The 20,804-nt window shown below is 41.9% G+C and overlaps 1 protein-coding gene across 9 annotated transcripts in view; it reads right to left on the bottom strand.

The window, feature by feature from the left end:
- The window catches only part of HECW1 (HECT, C2 and WW domain containing E3 ubiquitin protein ligase 1), a 301,696-nt gene that overhangs the window by 123,657 nt on the left and 157,235 nt on the right, over positions 1 to 20,804 (bottom strand). For all 9 annotated transcript variants that reach the window (XR_015706691.1, XM_087766783.1, XM_087766773.1 and 6 more), the window contains one exon: positions 8,011 to 8,105. Coding sequence is in view for 8 of the 9 variants with exons in the window: in XM_087766783.1 (XP_087622909.1) it covers positions 8,011 to 8,105 (95 nt within the window). In the remaining variant the exon portion in view is untranslated. The remainder of the gene's footprint in view (positions 1 to 8,010; positions 8,106 to 20,804) is intronic.

Consider the following 20,804-nt stretch of genomic DNA (forward strand, 5'->3'; position numbering starts at 1 on the left):
AAAGAAAATTGTTTGTGCCTCCCCTGCTCAATTCGTGCTTGTTAGACAATAAATTCTGAGCACTTACCTCTCGTAAGTGGTGTAAATCTATGAACGGGTGGTGATAAGAGTTTGAACCACACCAAGCTGAAAAAGTCAGTCAATATCAAGATAGGGAAAAAAGCCACCAGATGCACAGAACTGGATCATTTGTCACTTCAGCTATTGACATAGCTGAAACCTGTCATAATGAAAATGCTGCTAGAAGTGACTCTACTTGCTAGTTCTATTCCATTTTGAAAGATTCTGCCAATTTGGAAGAAAATCATTAAACATTTCCAGTAAAGTCAGTGGGGTTTCAGCACGTGCTCTGCACTTTTACCGAATCAGGACTGTAAAAAAGCCAGTATTATTGGACTGCACTCAGAGGCCGTTGGTGCAAATCAGTTTTCTTTATATTTAAAGAAAATCTCTTGCCAACCATCCTGACTTAAAATGTGAGTAGGGGAAATAAAAGGAAGGAAAAGGTTATTATTTATAACACAGTGACTATAGTTATGCTACAGTCAGAGCCCAATTACATCCTGGTTACGCTTTCCGACTCCATTAACTCATATAAATGGAGTGCTCGCTTTATGACGGGTAATTGCAGTGTAAATACAATAGTCTTTATGTATCTGGATACTGAAAAAGCGCCCATGTTACTGAGGTTGCAACAAAAAATAATTTGGACATGTCATTAACCTTCAAATTCTTTGAATCACTGCTAATTAGGATCTAGAAAAGCATAACCAAAAATGTAATTACACTGAACTAAGGGCTCAACTGTGCAACTATTAGGAGGCTGCTCATGTGAGTAAGTATGCTTGAACATAACTGAGTATCACCAAATCAGGCTGTAAAACACTACCATAGTTTTATAATGAAGCAAAATGGAAGTGAAAAAATGAATGACATTTTTTTCAGCTGTAACAAATATGCCGAGGGTTGTTCTCACACTAAAAATCATTCCCTTGTATTTTGTAGCTAGGAGGGTCAAATTCTGCCAGGAAACCCACCCTTCCCTCCGAATGCATGTTAGCTATAGCTCATTTAACAGCTAGCGTATCCATTCAGCGCATACGGCCTTGGAGCCCAATCTTAGATGAAGGTTTTAAGTAATACTACAATATAAAGCGTTGAAAACAATAGAGTATAAATGAAAACCTTTCTGTACTACTCCTAATCCTTCCCTTGCTCTAACTTCACCTCTCCAGAACATTTCAAAACAACTGTACAATGAGCACACGCAAGACTCCATAACATGAAAGTGCTAACGTTTCCTATGCACATAGTAAAATCTTTGCCAGTTCCCTACTACGCTTCTTTCTTCTACCTCTGATGAGCTTACTTGTGAGCCATTACACCTTCTTAACTCCAGGGACCATAATGCTCTCTGGTACACAAGTGATCAAATTGCTCCTTGCATGCTTACAGAAAAATCAATGACATACGGAACTTTCTGTCCAAATGCTGAAGCAACTCCCCAACCAACGTCATAGTTTCTTTAAATTCAAAGACATACGTTCTCATGTTATATCACTTCATGACATTAGCGCATACCAGTGGCAATGTATGAGCACGTAAGGCAGGTGGGATGTGGATGGCATTGCTGCTATTGTGAAAGAAAGACCACATCAGGAGAAAACCAAAAATGTGCAGGTATGCCCAATAGATCAAAAGCCTACACAGATCACCTTCCTCCCACAGCTTATGCATCAGCTACTTTTTTCAGAATTACTCACCTCGAATGATCAATCAGTAGAATCCGCTGTCATTCAGTGATTGTTTCTTAGCATATTTATTTTCTGTTAGATGCCCTTTTACATTGGAAAGGGACTGTACCCAGCAGAGAGCACTTTGTATTTGACTGCTGGAGTCTACACTTCTTTCCTGCTGAGTATTTCCAGTCATTTCCCCTGCTCATTTTGCCTTGACTTTTTCATTCCTGAATGACTCCATTCCTGAATGACATCCATTTAACAGTTGGACTCGATGATCTTAAGGGTCTTTTCCAACCTGAATGATTCTATGATCTCCTTTACAGGTAATGGGAGGAGATGTATACAGGGATGGGTAGAACATAGGTGGTACTAGCAATGCTACTCCTTACCTTGCATTCGAAGGCAGCTGCAAGTCAGGGGAACTCTGGCTACTTCTCATCTCAAGATAAGTAAAGGGGATTCTCTTGCTCACTCCTGACAAATACCCAGTCACCTAAGCACGCTCATAGCTTCCAGAGAAGTGCTGCCTCCCTCCCTAGAAATGCTGAGCCTTCCAAGGTACACCACTTACACTTGTTAAAGATGTACCTGGCTTGCATTCTTTGCCGTGATTAATTGCAGCAGCCTGATGGCGTGTTTTCCATAAACTTTTTTTTTTTAACCTCAATTGCTGAACAGTGCAGAAGCCACTAGAAGTTTCTGCTCCCTTTTTATCCTGTCTCTTGCAGTATAATTATTCTTACAGTCTCAAAATCAGACTTAGATTTATTACACAGCAATACCCCAGAAACAGAGACAGTTTTAAAACTCACCTATCACAGAATAAGACATGAAGTGAAAAAGAACAGACAGCTGAGATTTTTAAATCCAGCCTTTGGAAAGAATGAAAGATACAGCTGCTTGTACATGCAGTCTCTTCTAAAATCCCGGCTTGCAGCACATACATGGAAATGAGGCAGAATGTTTCATTGTCAAACGCTCCTCGGCAGCCCACGCTCTGACGTGACAGCACGCAATGCAAATATTTACAGCAGGAAGTCCTCAGGAATGATCAGTCACCACCAAATGGCAGCAGCTTATCAAGCAGTAATTCCTGCTGTGGGAAACCCAGCTGAGGAAGCATTTCCACACAAACACACCACAGATAAGGTCTCTTTCAATAATTAGCTCCAATTTACATAGCTTTCCCCACGATGCTAAGTGTATTTGACGAGCACCATCATGATCTATGAGACAAGAACTGTGGCACGAAAGCTCCAGAGGTTCGATCAGCCGTGGTTCTTTGCATCTAATACACAGCCAGTGAATGCTCCCAATTTAGTGAAGACATTTGTCCTGAGGCTAAAACACTGATTCTCCATTTACTGTCTTTTAATTGTGATGTATCCAATTTATCTTTTTGGGCTATAAAATCTTAGGGGAAAAGGTTCTTTTTCATTCTGTATGCTGTTCTCATGCCAGCTTTATTTTACTGCAAAAGAGCCACATTCAGGTTAAATCATTTTCACCCTAGCAAGATAACACTTTCCTATTGCTCGAATTAATTGCTGTAACTTGTATTGTTTTTCTACAACAATGTCTGATGTAAAGATGAATTAGTGGTGACAACATTATGAATAAATGAAAAGTAACAAATAGAGGAACATTCCAGATGTTGTAAAAATGTTTTTTTATACTGAGAAAACTGTTTGCTCATCCATACCATAGTAATGCTTATGCTTTAGCAGTATAAACTACTGTGCATAAGCAACACTGCTTGCAGGATGCCACTAGTCCAGAAAAAGTGAAGCCAGCCAGGATGCTCCTTTTTTCCAGAATTGCAGGCGTTCTGTTTTACTGCCATTACCCCCAGGCCTATCCGCTGCCCCAAATTCACATTTATGCTCCTGCCACATATGAATTGGCCAAAGTGCACAACCCTTCATTCCCAGATATTCAAGCTTGACGATTCACAGGCGATAAAATGTGACAGGACTTTTCACCGACAAACGAACTGCAGGGCATCCTGATCAGCAGGCGAGGCAGCTCTGATAACTGGGTTACAGTGTAAGGAGATAAACTCAAATGGAGCAGAACATTCATAATACAAGAAACACGAGATGCTACTCAGCCCAAAGCACCATCGGTGCTATACAAAAGCATCCAACTAACACAGCAACTTTTTTGCCCTCTTTGGAAGCAGGATTCCTTTTAACTACCAGTTAAAGACGGTCTCAGCAGCACGTGAACACGAATGGCTTACAGCCCCCAGCATGACTACTTACAGCTTCTTTTCCCTTTTCAATTGCAGTGAACCACAGTCAGACAGACAACAAAGGAGTTTTTTTTGTTTGTTTGTTTTTTGGTTTTGTTTTTTTTTAAATTGTGGTGTTAGGATACTGCTAGTTATTGGCATTTGCAGGTCTCGTTGACAGACAGGATGGGACACGCACCAAGCAGCCAATATGCCAGCTGCTGCCCCTGCCGCGGGAGGTGCCATGCACCCAGAGGCTCGGACAGAATCCGCTTGGGTGGCTCTGGCATCAGCTGCAGGTAAGTCTGTGCTAGCAGTAAAAACACTGGCCCCAGAAGGTCACCTGTCCCCAAAGGACACCTGCTCCTGATCTTTTTCCCAAGCTGTGCCAAATGAAAAGGTTTGCTTGTGTCAAATACACAAAGCCTCATTCCCTCTGTCCCCCTACCTTACAGCCTAAGCTTCAAGGTGAATTTGTGACACCGACACTACAATGGCAAAATTCCCTTTGGTTCAAGGCAACCAGCTTTTCAAAAACCTTCAGCCCCTATACCCACTGCAGGATCCCTGTTGAGATTTTCTCCCTGCAAAGCTATTATTTCTAACAAACTAAGGTCCCACAGCCACTGCTAAAACTCCTACTGATTGCAAAAGAGGGTAAATTTCCAAGCACAGACCACAGGATTCCCTCTCCCGACAAAAAAGGACATGCAAAAACCTGCCTCAGGACCTGAAAAAGGTTCCCTCTGAGCAGAGCTCCTTCTCTGCACCCAGGCCACAGTGGTTGGAGGACCATGGCTTTCGCTGATACTGTGAGAAATGGCACGCCTGGGACCCTGGGGCAGTGCTCTGAATCACTGGAGCAATGAAAACAACCGAGGAGTTCAATGCCTCCAATTTGATCACGGAGGGCCCCGTGTGTCGAGTCTCACTAAGGTAAGAAGTCTCAGGGCCCTCAGATGAGCTATAGGCATGGCACTAGAGTGTCACGGCCCTTAACTGATCACACAGAGGAATAGGGGAAAATAAAACAACTTATCGCTTCCCTGCTCAGCCGTGCTCAGATTATGATTCAATACACAGGAAAAAGATGGGGCTGCCCCACTCAGTATACTTCACTGTGGAGCCGCTGCAACGGGATGGGGAGGGACCTGGCAACACAGATAAGGAAAGCTGTGCATTTACTCTCTGGCTGATGATGGATGAGCATAGCAAAGTACAAACCAGAATATCTGCTGCTTCTTTTGGACAAGAATTTTCTGATCATTGTTCCAAGCCATTCTTCAGAAAAAATGTCTTTTAAAATAGATACACCAGTTCATTTTGGGATTTCTTTAAGACTTTCTCCCTCTTTCCTTCCACTTAAAAAAAACAAACCAAAACAAAAAACCAAAAAACAAACAACCCAAGTCTGGAATTCACCATTAGTGAAATCACAGTGTTTGAAGTTTTAAGGATAACGTCTTCACTTTGCATAGTGTTACCTGTGCCCTAGCAGCAGCCAGGGCAGAGGCACACAAGAACCCAGGAAAAGGCTAGGGCTGGGAAAATCCCTTGTTATCCTCTTCCCCATCTGTGCAGTGAGGGTAGCACCACTTTGCAACTGCGCAGGATACTGTGAAACATTCAACAACTTTAGTATTAAATATTGGACATGTACCACAGAGAGGCAGATGGAGAAACCCATCTGATGGTTTCAGCTGGGACTGGGGTTTGGAGGATCATACTTAGCTGATTATACAGGCAAAAACCAGCCTGTTATTTTTCTCTAAACTCTAAAGGAGTTTTCAAATCCTTTCCATATTTTTCCTCTTGCACTCATACAAGGGGGTCCATCCAGGTTTATATTGCATAACCTTTGTTGCTACGCCTTTCCTTTTGTTGTCTTCACTGCTTAATATTTGCCTTACAATACACCAAATACTTATGTCATGCAGCAAACAGTGAAAAGACGACAACAGAGAGACCAATGCTGCACCTACAACACTGCTGGCCTCTCTGGTCTGCAAAAGAGACTGGCAAAACAACACAGACTATTCTGTAACCCAGAAAAGGCAGGAAAAAAATCAGATGACGTGAAGAGAATACTATTTCCAAGGACACCAGCTTGGCCCTCAAACTGAAAGCTGTTATCTGATACCACTTTTTATCATATTTTATTTTTCAGCCACATACAGTATACTTGGCTGAAGGTCATAATAGGCGTTTCCTTTTTCTCATCTGATCTCTATGAAGACCACAAGTACTGCACAAAGATGGCTTTCTTTTAAACATGAGTCCTGCTCAGCTGAAAGTGAATGGCTGCTTAAGGCACTTTATTTCCTCATGTGTATCTATAAAGGCCTCAACTGAAGAACTTGGAGAGATTACATATTTGCATATTACTAACGCACGGGTTCTCATACATTCTTCTACGCACTTAAAACAATGTTGATACTTGATAAAGTAACCCTTCCACACCAGACCTGAAAAATTTGCTTAATTGATTCAAACTCAGGTCTAAGACATAGATGTGAATTGTGAAAAAAAAATTCTTCTAATATGTCAGCCTGCTGGTATTTATTGCCTTGGTTGGCTGGCTTACCTTTCAGAGCAGACTGGGACTAAATCAATAGCACAGATTGCCCCCCAAGTTGATGACAATCAGGAAATGAACAGCAAGCCCTAAGTCAACAAGACACCACTCACTACAGGCTAAAAAGAACTTTTCAGCATCCCACAAAATGAAGATATCCAAGGCCACATCATAATGTTCCTCTGAAGACAGCTGAAGGAAACTCTCCAAGGCTTCCAAACTGGCAAATTGCTTCACCATCAGCATGTGAGAAAGGCCTATCAAGACATGAATCCCTTTCCCAGCATCCAGTTTGCAGCTGTTGGGTGCATCAAAACAAGGCAAAGAAAAATCACCAGAAGTCTCTACATGCATTGGGGGGGGGGGGGGAATCTTTCCTGGCCTCGGTGCAACCAGACACAATCAACACACAACATGTGAGACTTTTGAGTGTTTTTAGAAGTATCAACCTGGGACTGGCAGGGAAAAAAACAAAACCAAAAAACCACCACCAAACCAACAAACAAACAAAAAAAACCCAAAACAAAACCAAAAAACCAAACCCCAAACTTTCAAAATTTAAGCTTCAGTGATATACACTGAAGCTTACATACACCCACAGGTAAGACAGACCTTTCCTGAAACCATCTTCCAAGATTAAACACCATCTGAGCCAGTCTTTTTCTAATGCTGGTTGGACTAAAGCTCCTCAGCTCATGCAGACCTCTGCCAAGATGAGCCTGGCAGGCAATGAAACTGTCAGCAAGGCCAGACAAGCTCTGGAGGTCAGCAAGTCTCCCCGCAGTCTTCTAAAAAATATTTCACTCTCAGGGTGACTAAATTTTCCAAAATCACGCAAGCTATATAGCTTCTTAGAGCCATTTGAGCCACAGAGCTTGCTACGCTCTAACAAATCAAAATTGCTGTCAATGAAGCCTCAATCTGTCAAAAACAATCCTCAGTACTTTAATGGATTGGGACCTGAATGCCCGCTTCTTAGCACTGATAGGAGCATGTCACAGTGTAGCTGTTCCTGGAACCCAGAGACACTGCCATGAAAAAGCTCATGCCTTGATTTTGAAAAAAGCACCTTAAAATAGGAAAAATCTTATTCCTTTTCTGGACATTTATTGTATTTACAGCCCAAGAATCTCAAACCCTCTAGAGGTATCACTGAAGTCTTGCAACACCCAGTAGAGAGAAGATAACTTTACAGAATGGCATACAGCTAGGACATGGGATTTGCCCCAGATCAGAGAAGTTGTTACAGATGGAAAGCTGAATCTACATTCCCTTGGCATACAAACCCACATCCTAACTGAAAGACTACCCATTTCTCTCCGTACCACAGTGCACTGAAGAGCAAATATTGTGTTCAGTTTTCATATAAAAGTATATAAAGCCAGCAGGTAAAGCAAAGCATAGCACAGTGACAGCAGGGAACAAACATGTTAAAAAAATAAAAGGCCAGCATAACTTACGGGAGCAGCGTTGTTTTTCACTGTGACACTTGGAGTTGTGGCTCGTAACGCCCCGCTCACTCCATGGTAGTACTTGAAGCAGATCTTTGTTTCAGCTAAAAAAAAAAAAAAACAATTATTTTAGATTAGAAGAACAGCCAGGGAGAAGCTGCACGATCAGTTGCAGCTCGCAGGCACAAGACTGGCAAGCAGTTAAATTGCAAGTGGTTTGTCCCAGGTTGGTTGGCACGACAGGATACCTCCTGCCTCCGATCTTCTCCTTTGTCAGAGTGAAATTTAGAGTTCGGTTCCTGCGACTTAAAACTTAAAACCTCAACTTCTTCCGAGCAGCAGTTATGCCAGACAGACCTTAGAGTACCTGATCAGCATCCTTTAGCTACATTAGGAAGAAAAAAAGTAGGGACAGAGAGAAACCCTCTGTGTTCAGACTTACCAAACACTAGTGTGCAGAGAAAGTGAGAAACTTCCTTAGGACAACAAGATTGCATAGTTGCTCACTGATAGGTTTCACTGAACCAATTTGTTCTGGCCTTGGTCAGGGCAAGGACATAGCTATACGGATTAACTGCTCTGACAGTTACTATATTAAAACACATTTCAGATACAGCATAGTACCACAAGACCCCCTGTTAGTGTATTTCCAAACTGACTTCCAAAGATTTGCATTAGGTGAGGAACACAAGCAAGACCATGATTTTAGATTCACAGCGCTGCTTTTTGCCACATGCATTGATATTTAGATAAATACATTAAGTGAGGGAAACCCATTTCAATAACTGTAGCAAGGCATAGAAAAAATGAAGTCAGCTTCTTGTTCAATGATCCTCTTACGAGCCACCTTCTTGCCTGCTGCAAGAAGGAAAGATACTTTCCTGCTAGCTTCTCCATTGTGTAAAGCCTTCCCAACTTTCAAATGAAAACCAAAGAACTTATGTTCCTAAGTAGTTTGAGTGTTTCTCATTTCCAGGTGGCTTCTCTACACTCTTCCCTGAGGAGGCACCAGGGACACGCAGTCCATCAATGAGAAGCACAGTGCCAGCGCAGTTAATCTGCCACCGTATTTTCCATCCCCATAGCTCTTTCTTCATCAAGCAACCAGGTGTACATTTCTGCTCACACAGTGAAAATACACACCTCTCCCACTATATGCGCAGACACGTCTATATGTCCCTTTTACTTCACAACACTCCACAAGAAGTGGAGCAGGCTACAGAGTCCTTCAGCACCTCCATGAGGGGCTTTGTTGCCCACTCTGGGGTTTAATTCACAACTACGCCCCAAACAAACTTCTGAAAATTCAAGAGAATTACTTGAGGTGTCAGTGCAGCTGAGCAAGCAACCCTGTTGTTGCACCTGGGAGCAGCAGTTGTTTTCTTTTGGCAGCAAAAAAGCTGGATGAGCCTGTGGGACTGAAAAACCGCAAGTCCAGATTGAATTTTCACATTGTAATTTTCTCTACAGGACTTTTAACAGCTCAGCAGCCAACTCATTTGCTCACTGAGAAGACAGCAAAAGCTGAGGATATCACAATAGCTAAAAGATGCAGTTCTCGCCAGTTATTCAAATCTTAATTTTCCTCTCCCCTGGAGATTTTTAGCTGCAGTTTGCATGGAACATTGAGAGCTAGAATAAAGAGAATTTTTTTTTTATTATTTTTATTAACTCATGTAGTTAATAAAAATATAACTTCAGGTACTAGCCTATATGACAACATTCAGACCTCACAGCAGGAAATCTTGCTGTAGGTTGACAAGTAGGAAATCAGTTACCACGTACATTGGGAAACGATGGTTTAAAAGAATTTATTTAATTAAACTAAAAGCATTAGACAGAGAGAACAGAAGGAGAAAAGAATATATCCTTGTATAGGTATTCTGGATATTAGTATTGCTTTCAAGGACAAAGGATTACTAAGATTTAATATGTATTTGGAAAGAACCATGCGGGTATTGAAGATTCCTCTCAGTTTCACACAACTACTATTTCTAATTTAATTTTCAATCCAACTGCCCCCATACAGATGCAAACCGGCAAGAAGGCAACCCAGAGCGCTGGAGGTGTCACACCCCATTCAAAACAGTGGCAGAGGTGGAGCCATTGATCATGCAGTATTTGAGGCAGTGACTAATGAATGTCGAAGGTTTCATTCAGAGAGCAGATCTGATAGCAGAAAGTCTTATGGGGGCCTTCACAACTTGAGAAATTGCTCTAGAAACATCAGGGGAACAACATTTTCTTTTTTCTTGATTCCCCACTCCCCCCTTTTCCCAGATCTTCTTCAGATTGACAATAGGCATTTTCTTAATATTTTCAATGGATAGATAGAACTTTAACAAGTAGACTTAGACCCTAGAGTTGGGCTTTTTTTTTGGCTGGGAGCCATTATTTCCAAATAACATTGTTGGTGCCATGTTTTTCACTTCAGAGTCCTAACAATTTAATCCATCTGAAGATTGTTCTTGTATTCCTGAATCACCTCTGAGACATTTCCAAAACAGATGCAGACATTCTCTGGCTTGGTACCACTGCCTCTGCAGAGGAACAGAAAGCACTGTAAGTATAGGCAAGGCAGTTATATCAATTAACCTGAATATTATCCAGCTGGCATTTGTACATAATATGTAGTTATAAGGCCTGTTTGCATTGTAGTCTTGTAGATTAGCTTGCTGTGGAATAAAGACCACCATTTAACTCTGTCCTGCTGCCCTAGCTACATGGCACAGTGCACAGGTCAGGAGCAGGTGTTGTCCAGTTAATCCCCAGTTATAAATACATGCCATTGTTATTTTCATCTCAGTAATTATGAGTAGCAGCTCACTGGATCAGGTAATGAAGTTATGATGTTAAAGTCAGGAAGTAATGAGGTTAAATTCTCCTTCCAATTAGTATAAATGGCAGTTAGACTGGTAAATCTTCCAAGAGATGAGAGATCTAAAGATGCTCAGAAATACTCAGGCCCATGACAATTACCAAACTACTCAGCAATTTTCACGGATCAAGAACAAAACAGCACTGTATTCCCTTTATACCAGGCTTGGTCTCTCCATTATACCATGGCTGCGTTACAGCCTTCCACTGCATTGTGATAAATAAGACAGTTCCCAGTTGTATGCTCAGACCCACTGCTGGAACCATCACAGGTGCAGAAAATACAGCTGCCCTGCCCCAAGGCAGGGTAATCGGAGCCAGGCAACAGGAGAGGCAATTCTGTTTTGCTCCTTGCACCACAGCCCACAAGTACCTCTGTGGGCCACATAGGAGGGATGCTCACAGGGAAGGCAGAGGAGGGGGGATGTAGCCCATCCCCGGACACCACAGAGACCACTCCTCATTCAGAGGAAAACTCTGAGAAGTTTGAGTTTTGCCAGAGAACAACTCTGCCACGGAGCTTCAGCCCTCTCACAAGAAAAAAAAATTCAGTCCACAGAAAATTACTTCTCTATCAAAGCCCTGAGTTATCTCAGTTACCACATCAGTTTTGCAAATTAACTGGAAAATGAATTTACTAGCTGAACATTACTCTTCTTGGCAGTATTCTATATTGCCTCCGCAATCACCCAGACCTTGAAAACACCCTACCTCCTTACTAAACTGAAGTGAGAGGAGATAAAATCTAGTAGGGTCTGCTGATGAATTGCAGCTGGAGGTATTGAAGGTTGAAAGCCTCTAAGAGGTGTCCTAGTTTCCATCATCCACCCATTCTTTTTCCTGTCAGTGTTATTGCTCCTGTTGGTTTATTTGATACCCTTTCCCTTTAAAATACTTCCATTCCTACTCATCTTCGTCATTCCTTCAGAGTTGTCAAAATTGCCCTAAATCTCTTCTCAAAAGTTCACATGCTCTTATAATCCTCTGCTCCTCACTTACTAAGGCTAGTCTGGTCTCAGAGGCTTAGCTTTCACTAAAAGGTGGATCCATTCTCTCAAATATAAAAAGCAGCACTGCCAGGATTAAGCAGTTTCCCTTGTTAAACTAAAAGAAAAAAACCAACCCAGCCATCCTAATGGGTACTTCAAGGAAAGACTAAATGATATTCTTTGGGGGAGGCAGAAAGCATCCGTTGGTGTTTGATAGGAGTGTGTGATACACCTGAGGCACTTCCACTACCTGGTTGTGATTTACTCCCATGACACATTTTGTTTCAATTAAATAGCTGAGGTGACTAGGCATTAACTAAGCATTTCTCAGCACTAAACAACCTCTCAGGGCAGGAATGCCGGTCTTAAAAACAGAGTCATTTGTGACCAGTTCAATCTATTACTAAAGGAGTTGTTGTTGCTCTTTTGGGCAAACGTGCATAAAAAATGAGAAGTGTCAAAAACCAGTAATGAAAAGGTAGCTGTCTTTGGTAAGTGGGTGGGAACCAAGTGAACCAAATCAGAGAGCAAAGCAATTAAGTTACGAGTCTTAAAGTCTTCCCTAGAGAGGACCCAAAAGTGGGATGAACAAACATATGATACTGTGCTATAAAATCAGATCGCTACAGGACCATCTTGAATTAAAGTAGCCACAGTGATCTCTGGAAGCAGAGACAGGTGTCAAAGTGGAGATAAGACATCAATGGAGGGGAGAACTGATTGAATACAACGGGGAAACTGGGAGAAGCATATGAAAAAAATAGGACAAGGAATTACAATGGGAAACCAAAACAGAGCGAGATTAAAGGCAGTTTATATGAGGTGTTGCAGTACTGGAATGGAGTAAGCAACGGCACCAATGTGGAAGTTGAGGGAAGGAGAGGACTGAGATTAGAAGAGAATCACTGCGCAGAGACGAGAAAGACTAGGACTGTCTAAATGAGAACTAAGCAGGGAAACAGAAACAAGGCAAGGAAGGACAGAGAGGGAGAGAGTAAGAAAGTCAAAGCTGAAGAAGAAAGAGAAAAAAGTGCCCTCTCACTTAGGGCTTCACGAAGCATGGAACACAATATATGAGCTGTATCAGCAGCTACCTGTGAAACCTGGTGTGCAAGCATATGTCCTGTCCACCTCTCGTGCCTGACCACGCTTCTCCACCTGCCACTGCCTCCAGCGCCTGCTTTTGAATACTGCTGGAAGGCATAGGGAGCAGGTAAACCGTGCAACCTGAAGAGTTGAAACCCAGTGCTCCTGGGTGAGCCTTTCCCTAAGCATCAACAGTTTTTAGACAAATTTAGGTAGTTTCCCCAATACCATACCTGCCCTGACAGCAAAGAATTAAGACACAAAGACAAAAGGTAAGTCTGACAGATCTAATTTCTACTTACAGCATTGATACATGGCACCATTTATTTTCATCATGTATGCCTGCTGCTGCTCCATGCAAACAACAGCTCATTTCTTGTGCTGTATCAGAAAAACTGCCTGCTCCAGGACCTGCCTTGCCTGTCCAATACGCAACAGTGACACTACAGCTGTCAAGCAGGTCTGCTACTCAGACACCTATGGGCTGTGTATTTCCATAAGCTGTAAACTGCATCTGCTCACAGTATTTGTTTAGTATCACAACCACCCACAGTTTTCCGTAAAGCACCTCAGTTTTTAGACTACTAACAGTTTAAAACCAAACGAGGCCTCAACAGATGTGTTTCTTTAATCCCAGTTGCAGAATTTCTTCCAGTTTTCTGATGACTTTTTCCCTGCCCTGCTCTAAAACAGACACAAACACATGTGAACAGGCTGTTAAAAGACTTCTTTTGAGAAACTATGAGATATGAGATTTTAAAATCTCATTATAATGCTTTCAGGCAAAAAAGAAAAAAGTACCTGGAGACAGAATTAAGGCTGACGAGTACATATCAACAATTTCAGGAACAAACCTTTGCAAGGAAACTGTAATAGCTCAAAACTGAGCACTACAACACCCAGAAAACTTCTAATCAAGATTAAATTTAAGCCCAAAATCCAAACTTGTCAAGATGCAGAAATACATAATTAGAACATTCAAATAACCTTAATTCTGCAACAATAATTAATGTATTTCAGTATTTGTAGTTCTAGTATTTGAAGAACAGATTAAATGGATCTTAGCAGTTTTATTTCATCTTCAGATGGTGTTGTCACAGACTGCTATTGCTTCACAAGGGTTGCACATTCAGGGCTGGAACTAGCTCTTGTAACAGGAGAGCTGATTATTATCATTTATTATATCATTGATTCTTTGCTCTGTTGTTATTTGTGATCTGCGGATACTCTCTACTATTGACTATCACTTGTATTTCCTTTGCTTGATAATTTGATTCAGCAGCTACCTGCCCCCAACCACCAGAAGAGTAATACAGTAAATTAGTACACTAATAACTAATGGGTAGTAACAAATCCTCATAGTCAGTGGGCCAGTCTACTCTGTCCCAGCTTCAATTCTTTGAGCTGTGTTGCATGCTCCATACTACATTGATTTTGGGTCTAGCTTTGTATAATCCACCTCTATTACTATGCTGTTCATATGAAGTGACATGCATCTGCTTACCCATGATTGCACTGTGATTAATTATCATTATTCAGAAATTTTTCAGGTGTAGACTCCTGAGCAAAAGACAGACAAAAATCACACCATTTTTGCCTTATGAAAACAATGGTATCCAGGAGTTTCTATTACAGGAGAGATACAACAAAGCGGCACTGTAAACTGCTATTCAGAAAGAACATAGATCTAATTTCAATAGGCTGTTGCTTATGTGCTACCCTCATAAAAACTGTCCTATTGGCAAGACTCATTACTAAACAATGCTAGCAGTTGGAATGGATGTGCTTCCACACAACATATCTGTACATACATTCATTTCCAGCACTTGTATATATTTCTCCATACAGACAGGACACCTAGCATTGCTGATTACTGAAGTTGTTTGTCATTTTTCATTATAAACCTTGTTTTCAGTTGCTTGTACATTTTCAAAGATACATACATTTGGAATAAAATTTTGCATGCTGGATGTCCGCCTCAGATCTACAGAGATGCACAGCAAGAAAATTTCATCCAGAAATTTGTAGCTGTGAGGGTAAGGGAAAACCATGGGGTTTTACCCATTAAAGATTTCTGAAGACCCTTCCTTTTACCCCCCGTGTTAATATGGAGCAGAAGTCACTATACTAAGCATATACCTTTTGCTGTTCCTGTAAAAGTACATTAAAATTCAGCTAAGTTATAAGTCTCCCCAAAAATTTCAGTTTGATATGCTCATTTGAGACATCTCTCATTTTAACACCTAAATACCCAAGAAATCCTATCTGTGCTGAGCATGTTCCAGACTGGCACTAAGACTTTTTCTGCAACACAGATCTAAGCTCTTCCTGGCTGTGCCACATCTGGGTGCCTCTTCTGAGAGCAGGACGACTGCATCCCTGGGTATCTACCCGGTGTGCCAAGTAGCATGGAAGAGGAGAATATGCATCCACTGCCAATTTGCCCCTGTTGAAGGAAGAGATGAAGGCAGCTGGGGGGATTAGGAGCACACGGTAGGGAAACAGAAGCCAGGACAAAACCAGGTAAGATGAAGAAAAACCTATGATTTGTGGTGGTCATAGGCTTGAGTAGAGAAGAATTCTGGGAGAGCAGGTAGCAGAGCACTGTTTCAGTCTTGCTAGGACAGATGAGCACTGCCAGCTGCCTTCACAGTGGGCACGCAATGCACATACTGGGGGACTTGTATTCAAGCAAGGTTAAGTGCCAGGTCCTGCACTTGGGTCACAACAACCCCATGCAACACTACAGGCTGGGAGAGGAGTGGCTGGAGAGCTGCCTGGCAGAAAAGGACCTGGGGGTGCTGGTTGACAGCCAGCTGAACATGAGCCAGTGTGTGCCCAGGTGGCCAAGAAGGCCAATGGCATCCTGGCTTGTATCAGGAATAGTGTGGCCAGCAGGACCAGGGAGGTGATAGTGCCCCTGTACTGGGCACTGGTGAGGCCGCACCTCAAATACTGTGTTCAGTTTTGGGCCCCTCACTACAAGAAGGGCATCGAGGTGCTGGAGGGTGTCCAAAGAAGGGCAACAAAGCTGGTGAAGGGTCTGGAGCACAAGTCTTGGGAGGAGCGGCTGAGGGAGCTGGGGTTGTTTAGCCTGGAGAAGAGGAGGCTGAGGGGAGACCTAATTGCTCTCTACAACTACCTGAAAGGAGGTTGTAGCGAGGTGGGGGTTGGTCTCTTCTCCCAGGTAGCAAGCAACAGGATGAGAGGCAATGGCCTCAAGTTGTACCAGGGGAGATTTAGATTAGATATTAGGAAAAATTTCTTCACTGAGTGGTTAGGTATTGGAACAGACTGCCCAGGGAAGTGGTACAATCACAGTCCCTGCAAGCGTTCACAAAACATGTGCAAGTGGTGCTTAGGGACATGGTTTAGAGGTGGTCCTGGCAGTTAGGTTAATGGTTGAACTCGACCTCAGGGGTCTTTTCCAACCTTAATGATTGTATGATTCTAAGCTCCCAATTCGACAACCACAAGGAGGTTGATGAGATTTATTGCCAGTCTACTGGTTCAAATTCTGTCCAGACAGGGAGGGGTTGGAACGCATTAAAATCTACAGTCATCCAGTGGCCCTTGTGAAAGTCCAGTGCATCACGGACAAGGGCCCGTACCAAAGTGGCCAGTACATCTGGCACTTACTATCAATCTATCTTAGATTAATAACTAGAGTCGAGGCAGAGTAGAGCAAGGGAAAGCTTCCACAGATACCCACCACAGGAGAGGTCAGTGGAAGGATGCCACTGCCCAGCCAGTAGCTAAATATGCTAAATGTCTTTAATAAAAATGTGTTTTAGCCTTTATGTAGCTAGGAACCGAACCTACAGTTTGCACTGAGGCATATTCTCGGACTATTACCCAGTTCTTAAGTTTTATTGTATAACATGAGTAATGGAACTGAAATTTGGTTTGCTTAAGACAGCTCACATCCTTGAAAATAATCATTTCCTCCTAAAATTATCTTCAGTAATGTGAGATGGGGGGGGGGGGGAAGACTCAGCCTTACCATTCCTGACACTGAGTCATCTCTCATCCTATTGAAACCAACAGAACTATTTGCTCCATATTCATAAAGACAGCGGGATCCAGCCCAGAACAGGCAAGAATTTTATCTATTTACTTACAGTCAAACCCAACAGTGGTATCTATCTGCTCTGCCTTTATGGACTGTTGTAAAGAAAGGACTGATAGGCACCAACCTGAGTGAATGAGAGCTGAGAATGGGGAGGGTTGTAACAACTTACCTGTCTTTCATCAGGAAAAGGAAAAGCTGTTCGAGAGAGACATTTTAGTCATTGCAAACAGCAAATTATAAGGGCTGCACTAAGATTGAGACTTTAATGAAATTCCAGAGCCTACAGGCATATAATGTTTTTATGTAAATCAGCTTAACGATGAGTTTTTCACCATGAGCATTAGCAAGTGAGCAATTTGAGAAAAACTTGCAATCATCAAAGCATTTTTAACTGTGTGACAGTTGAGTCCATAATAACTGGAAACCATGCCTAAAGTTTGCTCTCTGATCCTAAGCACTCATGCACACTGCATGAAAAACAACATTGCAGGCAAAATCAAACACATGCTTCATCTATATATGAGGGAGATGATCTAAAATAACTTCCGAAATGCAACAATTATATCAGACTAAGTTTTAAAATAACACTTCTGTTTTAAAACTGCTCATCATCTTGCTTACAATGGACTCGGCAGTTCTTTATCAAAATTGAATAGTAGACAAAAAAATCTCTACGCTTCCAGTACACGGGAAATGAGCCTTGCCTCACATGCAGAAAGCCAGCTGTTTCACTGTATTAGCGTCCCCTTAGCTACACTGGAGTCACTGACAGTATTCAGGAAAAGAATTTGAACTGGAGATATCGTGCCTGTGTTCTCAGTTACACCAATATATATTAAAACAACACAACATATAGAAAATAAATATACAGAAACACTGACATCCCCGAGCTTTGTTGAGTGTCAGCAGAGGCACTGTGAAGGTGACTCAGAGACGGCACAGAAAGGTATAAACTCAAAACTACACAATAGCTCATGGCTCCACAAAAGAGGAGGGATGGGCAGAGTTGGGGACCCCTCTCCTCTCTTTACTGTGATGTACAGCCACTGGGTTGTCCCACATGAAGCAAGCTCTTCTCAACTGCCTCTGTCACAATATATCCTTTAGGCTTCCAGGTATTATGTCTGTCTCAAGTTAATTGTCTCCTAGAGCAGATGCTTGTGAACCATCAGCTCCTTGCTTTTATCAGGGTAAGAGTAGTTTAAAGTCTTAATTAAATACACATGATTGGATTATGCCTTCAGGCACAGCCTTGAGCAAAAGATAACGCTTGAACTTCAGAAGCCAAGTGCCTCAAACACATCCCTCTACATCGCAACCTGTTTTTATTCCCTTTGATCTCAAAATGTGGATGGACCAAGCATTGCTTTAGATTTACAGAAGCAGAAAACATCATCAGTCTTATGAATAATTAGTATTCAGGAAGGTGTAAGCCATAACTTTACCTGGTGTCTGCTTTGTGAAGGGAGAAGACAGCATGAAAAGGGACACCTTGCAACTCCAAACCCAACCTAGTACTGAAATAAGGGAGGATTCACGTTTTCTTTTACATTAGTAGCAGGTTATAATTCAAGACACCTGCTACAGCACTTCTTGAGCCCATCTTTTATCACATGTCTGATAAGTGTAACTGAATTTCACATTAGAAACAGAATATTCCCTTGAGTCAGTCTTTTATTTTTTACTCCAGGAAAGTTACCTTTGAAGATGCTAGTGCCAAAACCAGCCATCACAGACCTCACCATTCCCCCAGATCTTCTTACAGGTTACATCCTTTCTCTTGTTACTCTGCAAACTCTCCCAATCAGAAGCCCTGCCTATGCACGTTTTCAAGTGCTAAGCTTTCTTCAGTCACTATAAGAATGCTTTACAACAGTTTCTTTGTGTTTAGCAGCCAAACCATGCAATATTAAAACTCAGTGTTCACTGTGTTTGGGAGCTATTACAGTCAGTCAAGCATGTGCCATGCAGTATACAAAAAGAGTCTTGCAATTAAGTCCTTGGGCAACAAGACTTGAATATTACCAAGAAGAAATCCTTTGCACTAGGATATAAAAGAGAGACCAAGAGCTTAGCACTATTACTCACAATACCATAAGGGCTGCTTTTCTTAATACATTTATCACGCTTCAGAATCAGTATGCACACATTCCTTGTCTCTACTGCATATCTAAAGATATTTTTAGCCTAATATTTCCATGACAACAAAGCAAGAAATGGTCAATTTGAGAGGATGGCTGAACAAAAATTCAAAACGCTTGTAGAAGCAGCTTCCTAGTGCTCAAATTATTTCAGTTACCCACTACACTAAGCACATTATTGTTTGTTGCTGCTATTTCTAATCATGAAATTTAAAACCTACTTTTGAGTGATTAAGAGAATTACGCATCGTGTTATCATACAACAAAGACTGTTCATTGCTGTCATAGTACGAACACCCTAATACAAGTAAAAGACGACAGCAAAACGCTACTTTAGATTGAAGTAGGAGCTCACAGAGAAGAGTAAGAAGAGATGTTGTGGTACTCTTTTAAGCAACTAGTAATAGGTTACATACACCAAGAACGCAACGGCAAGTATGACAATTCAAACTCTTTGCTTTCCTGACTCTATCACAGTGCAGAACTATTTGGAGACAATTTTGCAAGAGAATCATTTGCAAAATCTAGAAGACCAAAATGAAGGCCAGTATTCCAGGCAGCGGCATTAAAGGCAAGGAAAATGTACAAGGGAGCAACCCAAGGCAAGGCATCCATCTCTCCTTTCACCTCAGGATTATTTAGTCTTATTTGCAAGGCACCTAACAGGTCTATACAGCATGAGAAGACAATGAGGACAGTTGCACCTGTGTTTTGGCACCGTAACTCTACTGAAGGCAAGAGACAGTCCCAGCATGATAATGGCACAGCAGAGAACGAGATCTTTGGCACACCGGTTCCTGGATTCTCATTACCATCTTGCAAACATTTTAGTCCTTTCCACATTACTTTTTTCCTTCTTTGTGGAAAGGAAATGAACAGCAGCAAACAATATGTAATTCTACCACTAAATACTTGTTACATTATTAAATACAAGTGTGAGATGAACAGCCTTGCACTGTAATTACCCAATGACCAAAATCCCCCAAAGTTCAGTTGTTCTGAAAAACAGCGTTCTTTGAGGTCTTAGCACACCAAAGACTTACCTGGGTAGGTCTTGTAAGCATTAATTAAAGAGGAAAAGAGACTTCTGTGTCTTCACAACACAGAGCTGTTTTTTGTTTACACATCCAAAGCATTTATAACTAATTGGGTTCGCACAGTCAGAACCAGAAGCCTTGAATAAAACCTCCATGCCAGCTATGCTGACGAGGTATGTTTTTTTTTTCCTCTCCCCTCCTTTTAGTCTTACAAATACTTCACTTTACAACAGCAGGACCTGTCTTCCTTCCATCTGCTGAAAAACCACAGGCAGAGAAAGCGCGCTCATGTCCTTTGGTTCTCGCAGAGACTTGGGAGCCACGCCGCTGGTTGGTGAAACCCCGTCAGTGTGATGCCTTTGCAAACACAGTGCTGCATCTGGGTATAATAGACAAAAACTTGACCTTATTCTTTTAAAACAATGCTGCCAGAGTTCATCTCCCATGTACCACTTCTAAGCTCAACGGGGATGGGAGTGTGTTTACTTTTTCAAGTGAGGACTGGTAAAAGGAAAATCAACTCAAAGCCCAGGTTAGCTGGGATGCACAGGGACACACTCCCCCTTTTTTAGGTCTCCTCTTTTGCTGCAACCATGCAATC

The sequence above is a fragment of the Nipponia nippon genome, unplaced genomic scaffold (genome assembly GCF_047370975.1).
Source record: "Nipponia nippon isolate SJK-2023a ecotype South Korea unplaced genomic scaffold, ASM4737097v1 scaffold_1, whole genome shotgun sequence".
NCBI lineage: Eukaryota > Metazoa > Chordata > Aves > Pelecaniformes > Threskiornithidae > Nipponia > Nipponia nippon.